This window comes from Alosa pseudoharengus, unplaced genomic scaffold (genome assembly GCF_046254945.1).
Source record: "Alosa pseudoharengus isolate Yale_2024_CS ecotype anadromous, Long Island Sound unplaced genomic scaffold, YU_APseudo_1.1 YU_APseudo_1.1_scf_11, whole genome shotgun sequence".
In the NCBI taxonomy this organism is placed as follows: domain Eukaryota; kingdom Metazoa; phylum Chordata; class Actinopteri; order Clupeiformes; family Clupeidae; genus Alosa; species Alosa pseudoharengus.
This window is the reverse complement of record NW_027468576.1, coordinates 29,296,397-29,313,224: the sequence shown is the minus strand read 5'-3', so window position 1 is coordinate 29,313,224 and position 16,828 is coordinate 29,296,397. Positions and strand designations below refer to the sequence as shown.

Sequence of the window (16,828 nt, the reverse complement as noted above, 5' to 3'; positions counted from 1 at the left end):
AAGGGAGAATAATTGTTACATGTTTCCTATTATGTTTATACTGTTTGTGATCTCAAACTGTTACTTGGTTGTTGTTTGTCCTTTGCCCCTCTTTCATGGATGACTACGTATCACATGCGCGGCGCTCTGCTTGCCAACGTGGTAAATGTGCAGCGGATGCTACCATGACTGGAGTTGGTGATCACGCAGGGCGTCAACAGTCGAGGAGTGATGCCAACAGAACATTCAGACAGCTGTCTTGGTTAACGATCGGAATTGATGGAAGAGAGACCACTAGAAGCGCTAAACCGCCTGACTGGAAAGTAGGGGGGTGGGTGGGGGGGTTGTGTTTTAAACTTAAAGAAATTGGGGGGGAATCGAAAAGCAAATTAAAGATGTTCAAAAAGAGACGGGAAATTATTAAGACGCCATCCATTTCGAAGAGAAGTCGAGCAGGAAGTCCATCGCCTCAAAGCTTCTCGTCAGTAAGTTGCACATGTATCATCACTGTTTCCTCCTGTCACTCAACTGAATTTCCGACTATTAACTGTTGTGTGAAGGACGATTTGCTGCATTCAGCCAATTAAACTTCTTTTGAAACGGCTAATTAAATTATATGTAGGTGCGCGGGTATGCAAGTGTATGTAGCCTATGTAATGTTTGTTTTGGTTGACTTTAGTTTAACTACTTAAAAAGGCTTACGCTACTTGTTAATTAGCGACCATCGATTTAAGAGTGACAGTGACCAACGTGATTTAAGATATAGGCAACAGTAAGCTATTGTTTACTATACGTGAGTACACAGTTTTTATTTTGAAATTTGCGGTATTTTTAATGTAGCCATACAATTGATTTGTGACCGAAATTATAGGTAACAGAATAAATGGCATGCAACCGTAAAGTAACCTGAGCGCCTTGGCCTTCATAGACGTTTTTTTTTCTTTACAAGGCTCTATTTGCATATTTAGAAATGATGCCATCAGTGGGCTACTCCTTAATTTATTTTGAGGTATAAATTTGAAGCTCTGACACGCATGAAGTAGCCTAGTCTCCAAGACTACACCAAAATGTTGAAACGTGGAACTATTGGCAAAAACGGATACAGTCCATATGCAACTGGCCAACGGGTTAAGAAAGCAGAGTCTAAAGGCAAATTGGACATTTTGCCAAATAGACACAACATTTGGCTGAAGCAGGTACGTTTCCTTTAGGTGTTGATTGCATATGCTACTGTATTTTGATATTACTCCACAGAACCTTCAGGTCTAGTTAAACATTAGGTCGACATGGGTGTCATCTTGACTGCCCTGTAGCCTAGGGGTAATTTAGGCTACATGAATATGAACTTGTGTATGCCACCTGCTTAAAACCCAACAGGTGGACAATTGAAAGCATTTTTTTGTGCGTGGGTGCCTTGTGTCTCAGGTACACAGAGTACTAAACTTGTTGCTGTTATCTAGCTAATGCATGATTGGTAACAAGTTAGCCTACTTTAGAAAGGACTTTCTTCTTGTCCACATTTATGTGTATGGCACTTAAATTTAACCACGATTGAATGATTTTAAAAGTGTGTTGGTATCATGTTTTAGTTTTTTCTTGTTGCGTCTTCCTGGTTTTAGGGTGTGACTGGGCATTACAGGAAGTGAGTGTATTACACAAGAGACTCCTGAAGCCCCTTGTTTACCAACTATTTTGGTAACCATCGGCAAAAAGCTGCCTACTAGAAAAAGAAATCCGTAACCTTTGTTGGGTCTGTCTGGGCGTAGCCTGTGTTCTCACAGCCCGTCTGTCTCCCCTCTGTGTAACCCAGCTGTCTGCCCTCCAGGAGCAGCCAAAGCGAGATGTCCCCGACGGTGCCTCCCCCACATTGTCCACCTCCTCCGCTACCACCCTCTCTCCCCCGGGCCACAACAACAGCCCTGTCTCCTGCCCGGGGACCCCCACCCCGCATCACGGCAGACAGGGCTGCCCTTCGCCCGGGGGCACCCTGAAGCGTCCGCCCTCCCTGAGTCGGCACGCCAGCGCCGCGGGGTTCCCGCTGCAGTCGTGGGTCTTCAGCAAGGGCTACACAAAAGGGGCACAGGCACAGAGTCCATCCCTGGACAGCCCGGAGACGGTGTGTATCGAGGTGGAGGACATTCCTCTCCTGCTGCGAGATGTGGCTCGCTTTGCTGAGGCCGTGGACAAGCTCAAAGATGTGGTGCTTGGTGAAGGTGAGGGGGAAAGAAGGTTGGCTGTTGTCTGATGATACACAAAAAAAGGCATCACCATGTCACCTAGAACATCATCATAACATCAGCATCAGTCTATTTTTTTACGATTCAGAGTGTACTAAGGCACTTCATCCAATTTTAAGGTAGTATTGACAGATATCAGATGTTTGGCAGATGTGAACTTACAGAACTTACTTTACACAGTGAAATAATGTCAAGGGCAAGGATAGGGGAATTCAAGGTGATTCCCATGTATGTATGTTTAATGGCAGGGGCATTGGCACCTGTTCCTAACGTTGCCCATTGCCTGTACTCTCTCTCTCTCTCCCTCTCTCTCGGCCATGTGACTGTTGTGAGCGATGAGAGGCGGGGCCAGGTTGACACAAACTGGCAGTGGCTTCCTCTTGTGCTCTTGAGCTCAGCTTCTGTGGCTACACCACACTCCAGCAGGAAGCCAGCTCTTGTTTACAGCAGAAGAGAGAACACTCCCCCCTGTCCAACTTTCTCAAGAAGCAGAATGGCGCAACCGTGATCTAATGATTGTCCGTGTGAAAGAAGGTGTTGATTGACATATTCAGTAGGGCTGTCAAAATAACTGATTAATTTCTATTAATTAATTTGAGAAAAAATAACTGATTAAAAAAAATAATGCAGATTAATCGATTCTGTATGACCTTTGACCCCAGTAACCATTAGATTGTAAAATGAAGGAGAGAAGAAAATGTGCTGCCTAGATCATTGATTGGAACATTTACTTTTAAAAAACAGCCTGATGTTGATAAAAATAAAGTGCTGATTAAAATAAAGCGCTCTGCAATGTCACCAGAGTTTGTCAACTCTAAAGTCAGACATCAATGCAAAGAAGTAGTGTTGACATTAAGGGGAGTGTTAATTTATTTTCATTGTGTCTCCTAGGTTATATCTGTGGCCTGAAATGCGTCTTTCCGATGCACTTTTGAATTGATTTCCTCAGCATATTAGGTCATGTCATAGATTATTATGGGCATTATTTGAACGGTGAAAATAATAATAGAAGAGTTTTTGAACTTTAATGTCACTAATGCTGATTATTTAATGATTCATTTGAATTTAAATATTTAAAATACTTTCACAGCAAAAATTATATATGCGATTAATTTAGATTAATTAATTAAAGAGTATGTAATTAATTCGATTAATTTTTTTAATCGATTGACAGCCCTAATATTCAGACATGCTAAGTATGTCTAATGAATTGTGCAGTGATGTAGGCCTATTAAGTATTAATTCTGGCCAGAGTAGTCAGATGTGGAACATGTTGGCACATAATCTCGTACAGGGGCACGCAGGGGTTAGGACGATTCTAAGGGCCCAGCACTGACAGGGGGCCCCCAGAGTGCCCCCCCAATAATACTATATGTTATCGGGGGGCCTAGAATTATTGTCTGTTACAGGGCCCAAATTATCTTGCATCGCCCCTAATCTCATAAATCTCAAACAGAATTTCTCACGTTAGAGCAAAAGTTGGACAATTTTTTTCTTTCTCTTGCGCGTGTTCAATTTTTGAAGTTGAGTTTTTTTTTTTATTGAGTTTTCTGAATAAATACAAGAAACGTGTGGCCTATAATAAACCCCATAAATGGAAACTGGTTATGACCCCATTCTAAGTGAAGCATAGTGTTGTACCTCCATCTATTGCGTACACTAGTTTCATAGATATGGTTTTATACAGCTCTCTGGTGAATGGACAGGGCTCACAAAGTTCATGACTTTAATTCACAGCTTGCCTCTCTATCGTTCTCGTCTCGTATCCAAGTTTTTCACACTTTGCGCACATTGTGTCGCACACAACCAGTGGAGCTGACTGAAGAGGTCGCTTGGTGGCTTATTTTAGAGAAGCACTGGACTCTGTAGTTCCACAACAACCATAATTTGCTCATTAAAACCAGTTATTTCACTTTCAGTTGATCCAGACTCATGTAATAGTCTGTGCGTTTGCACTTGTAACTGTCACGGCGGCAGGCAGAATGTGGAGGGGGGAAGACACACACAGGATGCTGTGAGTCTCGGTGTAAGGCCAGGGGAAGAGGAAGTGGCTTTCAGAGGTGGCATTGCAAGCTTCAAAGCAGTGCTAGAGCACAGAGCAGCTGAATGACGACTGCCTGCACTTGTCTGTCACATGGCTTGTGTATGTTTTTTTTTTGTGTGTGTCAAAAGCCCCCATGATCTTACTGACACCCACTCATCTGCCACAAATCAGATCTTTACTCCATTGTTTTTTACCCTTGTTATTACATAAGGCAAGGCAGATGTATTAATGTCATACTTTTATATTGAATGTTCAGAGTAATTTTACTTGAATATTTACAATGCATATAAGAATGAGGAAATTCAGTGTGATAGTTGTACTGATGGTTATAGATTATATGACAGAATCTACTTGTGTCAGTAGAATGTCATATTGGGCATCTTTATTCTGTAGAACACAAAAGGAGTTAGATGGAAAAATCCCCTATGTATACTTGAGCAATCTAGTGCAAACATATACATTGGTAATGGCAGGATTTTCATTTCTGTATCAGTCACTCTCATGATCTGAGGGTGGATGTATTGAACCAGAAGTTTGTGTTCGTCAACTACAGTCAGTTCATCACACTTCCTTAACAATATACAGGTTGTCTGTGTGTCGTCCAGTTATCTGAAACTGTCTTGATGTTTGCACAGTTTCTGTAACTCATTACCATTCATTTGTGAGATGAAATGTGAAACTGTTGACACGTTTTCTTTGCAGGCAAACTGGAGAACCGTCGGCCGCTGGCTCATGAGTGCTTGGGGGAGGTGCTCCGGGTGTTTCGGCAGGTCATCAGCTTGTACCCGCTACTCAACACAGTGGAGACACTCACCGCAGCCGGAAAGCTCATCTCTAAGGTCAAAGGTAAAGCTGTTTCATGTAGTCCCATTACTGAAACATTACAGCAGATCTATTACCTGACAAGCTTGTACACTTGCTTGTCTAGCTACGTTTTGAGTCCTAATGTTCAGCTGCTAATGATGTGACCTTTCAAAATGTAACTTTGTAGGTCTTTAATTGAAAGTCTGATGAATCCATCTTTTGTATGTCCTCCTCAGGATTTCATTATGAAACCAGCAATGATGCTGAAAAGAAAGACTTTGAAAAGGCCATTGAGACCATGGCTGTTGCATTCAGTAGCAAGTGAGTATCCATCTGCTGTCTGTTGCCCACTGTGTGCTGCTTTACGTGAAGCTGAAGTTCTGAAGCACTGATGTAAATCTGTCATGGATAAAACTGATAAAAAAAGAGGGTTCTTTCAGATTCATAGAGGCCATTTGCATGAGTGGTGCTCCTACAGAAAAACAGGAAGTGGAATAGTGACTTTCTTTCTCTTGAATCAACCTGAAACCATAAGTCAGCCATTTGGTGTTTTCTCCAAGAGCAGATCTTTTCTGTGAGATACAAAGCATCTGCTCTTGGGCTACCTTAACATATTAGCAGTTTAGTACAGCATGAATGAATTTGAAGCAATGTTATCGACAATGTCATCTCTAAATAGTGTCAGTTGCCTAAATTCTATGTCCATGTGACATTTGGAGTTATAAATGCTACTGTGCCCCAGGGTTCTAAATATGAAATGACTGATGCAGAAGATAAACTACACTGATGTGGAAATATGCAAAGTGTGGCTGACCACTCTTGTCAGAACACGTCTTTGTTTTGCTCTGGAAAAATATGGCATGTCAAACTGCCCCGCCTTTTGAGCTACATGGATAGGGGAGGGGAGCCGTTAAAAAGGGAAGTAAGGTGACTATGTGATCGCTTACTGACTGATCAGCTGTCCAGGTGCTGCGAATGCATTTGGCTCCCTCAAAAGTGAACCAAGGATGTCGTGGGATTTCAAGCAGGGTTCTTGGATACTGTTGTGGCAGCATTTTAAATTGTAAACAATGCTGAGTTACCTGCGTACCCTGTCACTACCCATCCCAGAGGTTCGCCGGAGCCGAAGGTAAACAATTAGGGGTAGTTGCTAGTCAAAGGGACGGGGCAGTCCTGCAGTCATATACCAGGGTCTTCTGCTGCAGTATTGGGGATCTCTATAGTGACATCACTCAGTGTGGTTATGAATCGTCTGCATTTAGGAATGTTATAAAACTCCAACTGTAATCAGAGTATTTAGGTACATGATTTAATCAGATCGAAATCAAATACTCAAATCTTCTCCAATTTCAAAAAAGTAGATTTCATTTGGAGTACTTGGTTTACATGACATTTTTTAATCAGAATTAAGAGTATAATGGGAGTGAAATCTGATTGTTTACATGTAACAGCACTGACTGATATCATGACTTCAGTAGTACAGTACAAGTCTCTCTCCCTCTCTCTCTTCTCTCTCTCTCTCTCTCTCTCTCTCTCTCTCTCTCTCTCTCTCTCTCTCTCTCTCTCTCTCTCTCTCTCTCTCTCTCTCTCTCTCTCTCTCTCTCTCTCTCTGTGTTCTGTGCACTATGTCATTTTGACTGGCTTTATATGACATGTTAGTATGGAGAGTTTTCTGCTCTATGAGTTTGTAATGCATTGATCATTTCTAATGAGGGAAGTGGTTGGAGCTGGGCTAGCATGCAGTAGCCTGAAAAGTTGTTGGTTCAATTCCCGGCGTCCACCTATAGTGCCCTTGAGCAAGGCACTATACCCCAAGTTGCTCTGCGGACAATATAGTCCCTTGTAATAGAATTGACATATGTAAGTCACTTTGGATGAACAGTGTCTGCTAAATGAATAAATGGAAATCTGTGTAATGTGTTGTGGAATTGGGAGTGAGTAACGCCTGATATCATCTCTCTCTCAGCATATTTATGTGTGTGTGTGGCACATGATGCTGTTTCTGTGGGTCAGTGTCAGTGTATCAGGCAGATCGGTTTCAAGCGAATCGTTATGGATTAGGACATCTGGACACATCAGTTTCCTTCTTGTTCATGGGTCCAGGGGTTCATGGTAGGGCTGCACAATTATCGCAGTTGTAATTGCAATATGAACCAACGCAATTACCTAATCATAAAAAAGCTACAAATAATCGTGCACAGTTAATTTTGACACATATCTGACTTTTATATTCGTTTCATCTTCCTTACCATGTCACTTCTGGTTGGTGGGTGTGTGTACTGCGTGAGGGGCACAGAAATTCTGATTGGTGAGCTTCACAGTTGGTCAGGGGTGCTGTGCTTCCTGGGTGCTCACCAATCAGGGGTGGCACATATTAAAGAGACATTTGGAATATTGAGCTGAATCAATTCATTGACGTTCAAAAAATCATATCACAATCGCAATATCTGTCAGAAAAATCTCAATTAGATATTTCCCCCAAATCGTGCAGCCCTAGTTCATGGGAGACTGAGACCAGTCCATAAATTTTGGTTATGGGACAGTCTGGTATTTCACATTAGACCTGAGCCAGTGAGCCTGGAGCCCTTTAAATGAACATCAAGCAACCCATTTAAGATGCCAACTTTAGTCGTTAATGCTTCCAAAGTTAGTTTGTTGTCACAATATAAAGTCACAAAAGCCCAAATATGAGGACGAAGGTTTCAGCCGATATGATGCCCATTTGATGCATTCGTTTTATCTTTCATTGTTGTGTTATCCCTCAATTTCAGACTCACTTGCTGTGAGTCCTGTTGTCGCTCCACCACCTGGTAAAGACTGTATCTGTAGTGTATGTGATGTGTGAGTGTGAAATTTGCTCTGTTTCTCTAGTGTGTCCGAGCTGCTGATGGGGGAGCTAGACAGCAGTTCACTCCTGTCAGTCCCACCAACAGAAAAAAGCAGGGTAAGTGTGTGTGTGTGTGTGTTTGTTTGTACTTGTTTAGAACAACAAAGTCTGTAGAATGACTTTTGAGACAGATTTTTCAAGTTATTTCATGTTTTAACAAGTTTTTGTGAAGGTGCTTTGTCACTTTTTTGTGGTTACTTTAAATAATTATAAGGACTATTATTTCTGATTATTTTGTGAGTTTGTGTTCAATGTTCACTGGCTTTTTTACTGACTCTATCTCCTCAGTCTATGGAGAACCTGTATGGCACATCACCACAGGGGTTTGATTCCCAAATGAGAAGTGATTTCTTAGAAAGTGGTACGTCCTCCTCTGCCTCACACTACCTGGCTCTAAAAAACAATAGACTGGTAAAGTGATAGGTTGGGTGTTTAGTGAAATGATTATTAATTGTGTGTGTGTGTGTGCGTACATGCCTGTGTGTGTGTGTGTGCATGTGTGTGTGTGCATGTGTGTATGTGTGTGTGTGTGTGTATGTGTGTGTGTGTGTGCATGTGTGTGTGTGTGTGTGTGTGTGTGTGTGTGCACGTGTGTGTGTGTGTGTGTGTGCGTGTGTGTGTGCATGCCTGTGTGTGCATGCCTGTGTGTGCATGCCTGTGTGTGTGTGCATGTGTGTGTGTGTGCATGTGCAGGTATGAGTGCAGAGGAGGTAGATATCATCTTGCAGCGCAGTGAGGGAGGAGTGGACACGGCGCTCGCTTATGCCAAGACCATCTCCAAGTACATGAAGGACCTGATCTGCTATGTTGAGAAACGGACTGCACTGGGTGAGCACAACAGTATTTTGCATGAAGAGCTCTTGTCTAGAGCTGCCTGAAGACTATCATGGATTCTTGTCCGACATGTTCATTTAACCAAAGGACTTGTAATCCACTTAAATGATGACAGGCAAAAGAGAATTCAAATTCCCTAAGAGGTGTGCTTTGCATGATAATGTGTTTTCTTTAAGAGATGGAATTTGCCAAAGGCCTGCACAGACTCTATCAGTCTTCGAAGCAGAGCATCACTCAGGTAATTTCTCATTCACCACTCTCAGGTTTCCTCCTGAGGCACTGCTGTACCCACACGAGGACATGAGTAGCTCCCCTTCCCATCATTTTTTTCCCCCCCTCTCCTACTTGTTCCACCAGCCCCACATGCCTCTGTACTCGGTCTACTCTATGGCTCTGGAGCAGGACCTCGAGCACAGCGCAGGTGTGCAGCAAACCTCCGTCACCCTGCAGAACAACACCTTCATCCAGGTAACGCTGCACGCGCTCCTCGCAAAGCCGCCACCCCTCGTGTCCTGTCCCTCGCTGTTTGTTCTGACATGCTGATGGAAAATAGGCTTGTTGTGTTGTGGTCTGGACACTTGATTGAATGTGCCGTTTTATCTCTCTCCTCCCACAGCCTCTGATGCAGCGCAAGCTTGAGCACGAGAAGAAACGAAAAGAGCTGAAAGACGCCTGGAACCGAGCCAGGAGGAAACTGGTAGGCTGGCTTGTCCTTCTGATTGTTGGAAATGGAGCTATTCAAAAGGTAATGTCATCCCAGTCTAAGGGTGTGTGTGTGTGTGTGTGTGTTTTGGATAGATGGAGTGTGAGGCAAACTTGCGCAAAGCGAAGCAGACCTACACGACTCGCTGTGAGGAGTACGAAAAGGCCAAATCAGTCGTCACCAAAGCCGAAGAGGAGGGAAGCAGCTTCACGGCAAAGACTGTGGACAAGAAGAAACGACACGAGGAGGAGGCCAGGAATAAGGTAAGCGACTTAAATCCTCTCTTGCCATTCCAAAAGTGCTCTCGTCTCTCCTGTGTTTACGGTAAAAGCTTGAAAACAGTTAGTGAAGACTATAGTCATGGTCCCTGGATCGACCATCACAACCGTCATGTGAAAGTTCTTTGTTGTCCGTCAGGCTGAGGAGGCAGAGGCCAGCTACAAGGTGTGTGTTGCAGACGCCAGCACCCACCACCAGGAGCTGGAGCACATGAAGGTGACGGTGCTCCGGCAAATTCAGGAGCTCATCAAGCAGAGTGACCAGACCCTGCGCTCTGTGAGTCCACTAAACCAGTGTTTTTCGAACTGGGGGGCCGCGAGGGGGTGCCAGGTGGGCCTCAGCAAGTTGGAAGGAAAAATAAAAGCAAAAAATAAATACATTTGGAAACTATGAGGGTTGTTATACAATGCCATTATAATAATGTGAGGCATATCTGAACATTATATTTCCCATGATAATGACTGGGAATAATAGTAGAGTGATAGCTCTCATATAGCAGAAAGCCCCAAATACAATTTTTACACACTGTATGCTCCATCGCGAAGTGCTTGTGGCTAAAATAATTATTAGGATTAGCTTAATGTATTTTTACATTTGCCATGGTATTGTCGATGGGTTTAATAGGGGGAGTCACATCAAGGGGGTCCTTGGCCAGAACCTAGTGGTATTTGGGGGGCCTTGTCGTGGAAAAGTTTGGGAACCCCTGCACTAAACCTGCCTGCAGTACAGTGTTAGTTCAACAGAAAACGTGAGAATGCTGTGGACTGTGCTGACCCTCTGAAAACCTCTCTTCCCCCAGGTCACCATCTCGTACTACTCCAACATGCACATGCAGACGGTGGTGCTGCCCGTGCACTACCAGACCCTGTGTGAGAACAGCAAACTGTACGACCCCGGGCGCCAGTACGCCACGCACGTCAAGGAGCTGCAGATGCCACTCGAGCCCGAGGCCAGCTATGCCTTCGAGTCATACTCGGACACGCCCAGGCTGTAGGTCCCACATGCCCTCTGATCACTCCTGCTCATAGGCTACTGAGACATTCCATAGACCAGATCACTCCTGCTCATAGGCTACTGAGACATTCCATAGACCAGAGAGTGGAATGTATTGGAATGGATAGATGTTATTGGTCTCACTGGACTAATGTAGGGGTTCTAATTTGTACTATGCACTGTGTACATTATATGTATACAGAGCATGGTACATTGGGTTGTCTATCTATACATCCACAAATGATATCACCAGCTGTTATTCCACGTTCTTTAATACAACCTAATCACCTAACTTGGATCACCTAATTGGAGACTGTAATAGTTACTGACTGAAAGAAGCAGGGTCCTTTAGGATTTGTAGAGTTGTAGCTTTGAATAACTTCCTTACTACTTTCCTTCCTTCCTTCTAGGCCAGAGACCAGACCACGGAATGATAGTTTCAATCCTGAGGGTCAGAGCACAGCTGAGACTGAAGAGATGGGGGATGGAGCTTCCACCATAAAGGGGGAGACCAAAAAAGGTAAATCGGCACCTGTAGTTCTGCATTGTGTAAACATCTTGTTTGTTTTTGCGGTGAGAAGATCTTTTCTCTTATGTTCCAGCCCGTGGTCACCTTACCCACAAATCCTGGGGCTCCACAGTGAGCGATACGGACAGTGTGGGAGCCGGCAGTGGACTGGGATCTCCCACCACCAGCACAGGTCAGACAAACACACAGGCCATCAGCAACCCAGACCATCTCCCATGTTTAATTTTGCTACTTTGCCCCTTCTGTACTTAACCACTCACCTAAATGAATGAATTAATGTACTTGTAGGAGATATCAGTAAAATGGCCAGAACCTCTTCCACCGGCACCATGTCATCAAACGAGGATATTGATGAGAAGGATGTGTCAACGTTTGAGTCCACTAGTAAGACCACATTAATTGAGATATGCTAACACTGAATGCCCTACAAAATGCCACCATGAATGTTCTGTTTCATCGTGGTCATTTTTCCTATTCGTTAAAATGATTTTACAGATTTGAATGGCATTGAGCCAGAGATTGCGGTACCTACGGGTCCATTCCGCAACATTGGTCTCTCTAAAGCGGCCCAGACACACAAGCTGCGCAAACTGCGCTCCCCATCCAAGTGCCGGGAGTGTGACAGCTATGTGTACTTCCAGGGGGCTGAGTGCGAGGAGGTGAGTTCATGGGGAACTTCCAGGTTCACAATTTATAAGTAAAAGTATATATACTCTTTTGATCCCGTGAGGGAAATTTGGTCTCTGCATTTATCCCAATCCGTGAATTAGTGAAACACACACAGCACACTGTGAGGCAGTGCGCAGTGAGCTGCCTGCATCAACAGCGGCGCTCGGGGAGCAGTGAGGGGTTAGGTGCCTTGCTCAAGGGCACTTCAGCCGTGCCTACTGGTCGGGGTTCGAACCGGCAACCCTCCGGTTACAGGTCCGAAGTGCTAACCAGTAGGCCACGGCTGTCCAATTTGACGTGTGATTTGTGTGTCTTACTAATTTAATTCACTGCTGCTCCTCCAAATCTCTAATTAAATCAAATATGTAGTTCATCCCCATCATTATCTATGTAATTTTGTCATTGTTATGACTCATTTCTGCTGGTTTTATCTGTTTTGTGGTGAAGGCATTGCCTTTTTGTAAATCAAGCACTGAAGTCATTTCTGTTCTTAATTTACTAATACGAGATGATGTGATGAGAAATGACCAGTTGTCACTAATTGCACCTCCACCACTTGTGGGCCTGTGCAGTGCTACCTGGCCTGCCATAAGAGGTGCCTGGAGACCATGACCATCCAGTGTGGTCATAAGAAGCTCCAGGGCCGCCTGCAGCTCTTTGGGAGGGACTTTGCCCAGGCGACAAGCGGCAGCACCGGCGGGATCCCCTTCATTGTGAAGAAGTGCATCTGTGAGATCGAGAGGAGAGCGCTGCGGATGAAGGTCAGAGTCTGGATGTGGAAGGAAACTGGACTTTCCATTTGTCATGCACACTTTGGGTTGGGGGGGGGTTGTTTGGCTCAGTGGATGTGCTAAGGCACCCTCAAATTAATTTGCCTTTGCACAATATTCAAGGTTTGGGGATAGGGCGTATTAATGCACTTATTTCTGAATGCACTTTGTTTTAATAGAAAATGCCACAATTTACAGATTTCGATTTGGTCATTTAAATGGGCAAATACAGTTGACAGTTGCATTGTGACCGTGATGATTCTCCTTCTGTGTAGGGTATCTACCGTGTGAATGGAGTGAAGACTCGAGTGGAGAAATTGTGCCAGGCCTTTGAGAATGGCAAAGAACTGGTGGAGCTGTCACAGTCCTCGCCTCACGACATCAGCAACGTGCTCAAGCTCTACCTGAGACAGGTGAGGCTCTAAGTCTCCAGTATGAGTTCAGCTACAAGTCCCCAAAGACATTTCACACATCATACACACATCAAACACACATTACAAGCTTTCACTTTCGGTATGAATACGCACACTTTCTGTCAGTGCTCATGATGACAAAGACCTGATCACATCCTGTGAGTCCTCCTAAGCATAGTGCTGTGCTGCTCATAATGGCCCCCCCTGGTGGTTATTTTGAGTAAAAGATGTTGCCTGTTTCCCCAGCTGCCTGAGCCCATCATGCCCTTCCATCTGTACAACAGTCTGATGGGCCTGGCCAAGGAGAGCCTCCAGGCAGAGGGCGGGGAGGCTGGGAAGGGGCCCGAACTAAAAGACCTGGGTTCCGATACGGATCCCGAGGTCTTGGCAATGGTGGAGAAATTCAAAGAACTGCTGTCCGACATCCCCGCGCCCAATCACAACACGCTGCGGTACATTGTGCGTCATTTGCACAGGTGGGTACCGTAGATTCATGCCATGATGACATGCCAGAAGAGTTGCTGCATCAGGAGTTTATTAGTTGTATAGTATTGTATGCAATATTGTATACAATATTGTATAATATTGTATATTAGTTGAAGGTATTCTGAAATCATAATGTTTCTCCTTTTCTTTCTCTCTTTCTGTCCCTCTCTCTCGTTTTCCCTCCCTCCCCTCTCTTTTTTTCCCCATAATCACTCCCTTCACAGGATCGCGGAGTTGGAGCAAGACAACAAAATGAGCCCTAATAATCTGGGCATAGTCTTTGGGCCGTCCCTGATGCGCCCGCGTCCCTCAGGTGCCACCGTGTCCTTGTCCTCGCTGGTGGACTACCCCTACCAAGCCCGTGTCGTGGAGACACTAATTGTCTTCTACCTGTCCATCTTCCCCTCCGACTCCACCCGCACCAGCTCCACCAGCCAGGTTCAGACTCCGGCCATGCCGCAGGTGTGTGTGTGTGTGTGTGTGTGTGTGTGAGAGAGAGAGAGAGAGGGGCATTATAATCATTGTTGATCTACTGACCCTGTAATAACTCATGCCCTTCGAGCAACACTTAAGTTATGTATTGGAGGATGACTCTTGCCTCTGCTGTTTAGGACAGCTGTGTGGTCCCAGATGACCCAGGCAGGATGGATGGAAACCCAGAGAGCAGCGATGAACAGGGAAGAGCTGATACAGACGAAGTGCAAGGTACAGACCAAAATCACTGAATTCTACTCATACAACACAACCTGACATAGTCATGCTCAATTCTATTCAGAATGCGAGTCTGATACTGCACCATTGGGGAAAAAATGCTTCTGCACACAACTGGATAAACCTAACCAATCAGATCAACAAAATAGCCTACTGTGAATCCTGTAGGAAGAACAGCCAAAACATTCAGGACTTCTTGACAAATGCCTTAATAGCTGTTTCTCTCTCTTTTTTTAAAAGTTATTGCATTGTACAACAGACGTCTTTTTGAAAGCTTTTATTATAAACAAAATCAACTGAAGCGTGTTTAGCAGGCTTGGAATTTCATCATTTTAGGGGCAAGGCCACTTGGCCTTCAGTTGGGCAAATTTGGCGGGGGGCACAAAGGCCAAAGTTAACTATACAGTAGGCTACATAAAAATTATCAAAGTTGTATTTAGCATATTTACAGCTGTAGACCTGCATCACTGTATGAAATATTACAAAAACATGAAACATGACCTATTACATAGAACTGTAAATCATCTGATTTTAATGTTTACAGATATCTAGGCTATATTTAACATTTATTTTCTATTTGGCCTGTCATTAAATCATGTATTGAACAATTTAAGCACAGCTCAGCTTTAAGAAACTCTCATAGCCTACATGCATGCTTAGCATTTTGTGATCATTAAGGCTACTTTGACAAATTCTTAGTCAGCTTAGTCCTCTGATTTTAATATTTACAAATATCTAGGCGATATTTGTAACATTTATTTTGTATTTGGCCTGTTATGAAATCATTTATTATTGAACAATTTAAACACATTGTGAAATTTAAAGCCCAAAGTTGGAGACATGCATATAAGAAATTTGCTACAAATTTAAAAACCAGATTACTCTGGAATGGCTAACTGTACAGGTGAATGCATTAGATCTTTGTGTTTGGTAAGGTCTGCTGTTTATTCTGATATATGGTTTGAGTGAAGAGTTTGTGAAGTATTCCACCGAGCTGAATGGGTAGGGAGATGGGCGCAGATCTGTATGTACCAGTAGATTAATGTGATTACACTAAAGTTACTTTTCTAAATAAAAATATTTTTTATTTAGTCCGATGCAAAGCAGAATATTGAAAGAACGGGGCACCCAGGCCACAGTGGCCTGTGAACCTCCGATTTTCAAAGGGGCATCACGGCCAATGCAAGGGGCAACGACAGCCATAGCCGCCATGAAATTCCAACCCTGGTGCTCAAGTTACATGAATGAGTAGGCACCATTGCTCATCTGTCCATCATTGTATAAAGGCCGCTCGGACGATTTGATTGGTCGGCAAGTTTTCATACAGGCATATAAGCTTGTCAATGGACCAAGTCCATACCGAATGGACTATATGTCACAGAAGGCTGTTTCAGCCAGCACATTTATTTCCGGTGGAGCATCAGCAATGGCATCTTCTGTTATATTCTGCTTCGGTCGCTTAGGCAATTTCCTGACCTCAAATTTTGTGGATGAGGTAAAAGTCGAGCTGGTTTCGAGGCTACTGAAACTCAAAAAGGACTCCACTATATAAACACTCCTGTTCTTACAGGAAGTCTTCCGGGAGGGCCAGAATCAGTCGAGCAGAGCCTGGACTCGGACGTGGAAGCGGACGACACAGCTGAGGAGGTCGAGGCTGAATCCGGCAGCCACGTCCCACCAACGAGCGACAGCAGCGCTGATGAGGACGACCAGCCAGAGGGAAGCGGCTCCGGGGGGGAGCTCGCCTCTGTGCCGGTCATCGTGACGGAGCCGGGAAGCCCGGCTGATGGTGACCCGCCACCGCCAGCCCTCCCCGACACCGAGCCTCCCGAGCTGGATGTCCAGGATGAGGGTCAGGCAGCCTCAATCGCAGGCCTCAACACCAACCAGTCCAATAATCATGTGCTTGTGATTGAGCCTCCTGTATCACCCTTCCCACGTTTTGTTGGACGCAGGCTAAGTGTTTATATAGATCATGATCAAGACAGAAAACCAGAATTTATTTGAAGCAGCACTGCATAATGTTTTTGTTATTGTTGTTTTTTAAAGTTTAAATTGTTTGTTCTTTTTATGTGTTTTATTCATGTATTGAAAAACACAAATGTGAATTATTTTTTTCCTCAAGAGAGCTTGTATCTGCACATTCTGAAAAAATATACCTGTCTTTTTGGCCATTCCAAAACACGCAGTGTGAGCGCAAGTGTTCAGCGGTTTCCTTTTATAAATACCATCCATATCACAAAGCTCCTTTTGAAACATTTCAGCACTAAAGCAAAAAAAATGTTAGGAGACTATTTTTGTATTGTAAAAATGATTTTACATATGTTTTTGCATGTGTTTTGTCGTGTCAGTCTTTTAATTAATAAAGTGAAAGGACATACCTATTAATTTATTTATTATGTTCCTAATTTTATGCTCGACCATTGTGGGAAATCAGAATGCAGAAGTTAAGGTAACAAAAAAAACAAGGAAGAGGGCAGCGCTAGTCAT

The 16,828-nt window shown here is 44.0% G+C and overlaps 1 protein-coding gene across 5 annotated transcripts; it reads left to right on the top strand.

Annotated features, from left to right (window-relative positions):
- The first annotated feature begins 149 nt into the window (after positions 1–149).
- Positions 150–16,718, top strand: arhgap45b (Rho GTPase activating protein 45b). Of its 5 annotated transcripts, none has more exons than XM_076278761.1 (23): positions 150–464; positions 1,790–2,192; positions 4,963–5,106; positions 5,301–5,385; positions 7,936–8,008; positions 8,240–8,312; positions 8,645–8,779; positions 8,962–9,023; positions 9,143–9,253; positions 9,402–9,482; positions 9,584–9,751; positions 9,906–10,043; positions 10,567–10,757; positions 11,171–11,280; positions 11,363–11,461; positions 11,578–11,673; positions 11,785–11,948; positions 12,531–12,719; positions 13,004–13,141; positions 13,388–13,617; positions 13,852–14,089; positions 14,239–14,332; positions 15,909–16,718. In XM_076278761.1, the coding sequence occupies exons 1-23, from the start codon at positions 165–167 to the stop codon at positions 16,343–16,345; spliced, it is 3,759 nt and encodes a 1,252-aa protein (XP_076134876.1). In that variant the 5' UTR covers positions 150–164; the 3' UTR covers positions 16,346–16,718. The 5 variants fall into 5 exon arrangements, with proteins under 5 accessions (XP_076134876.1, XP_076134877.1, XP_076134879.1 ...); XM_076278762.1 differs by having other exon boundaries at positions 322–464; positions 1,805–2,192; XM_076278764.1 differs by lacking the exon at positions 150–464 and adding an exon at positions 477–1,175 and having other exon boundaries at positions 1,805–2,192.
- Positions 16,719–16,828: the final 110 nt, after the last annotated feature.

What these genes read in the sequence shown, in the direction of transcription:
- arhgap45b (XM_076278761.1), top strand. Translation starts at nt 165, where the DNA reads ATGACTGGAGTTGGTGATCACGCAGGGCGTCAACAGTCGAGGAGTGAT. An exon ending in AGAACAACACCTTCATCCAG is followed by an intron (nt 9,254 to 9,401) that starts GTAACGCTGCAC and finishes CTCCTCCCACAG; the next exon opens with CCTCTGATGCAGCGCAAGCT. An exon ending in AGGGGGCTGAGTGCGAGGAG is followed by an intron (nt 11,949 to 12,530) that starts GTGAGTTCATGG and finishes GGGCCTGTGCAG; the next exon opens with TGCTACCTGGCCTGCCATAA.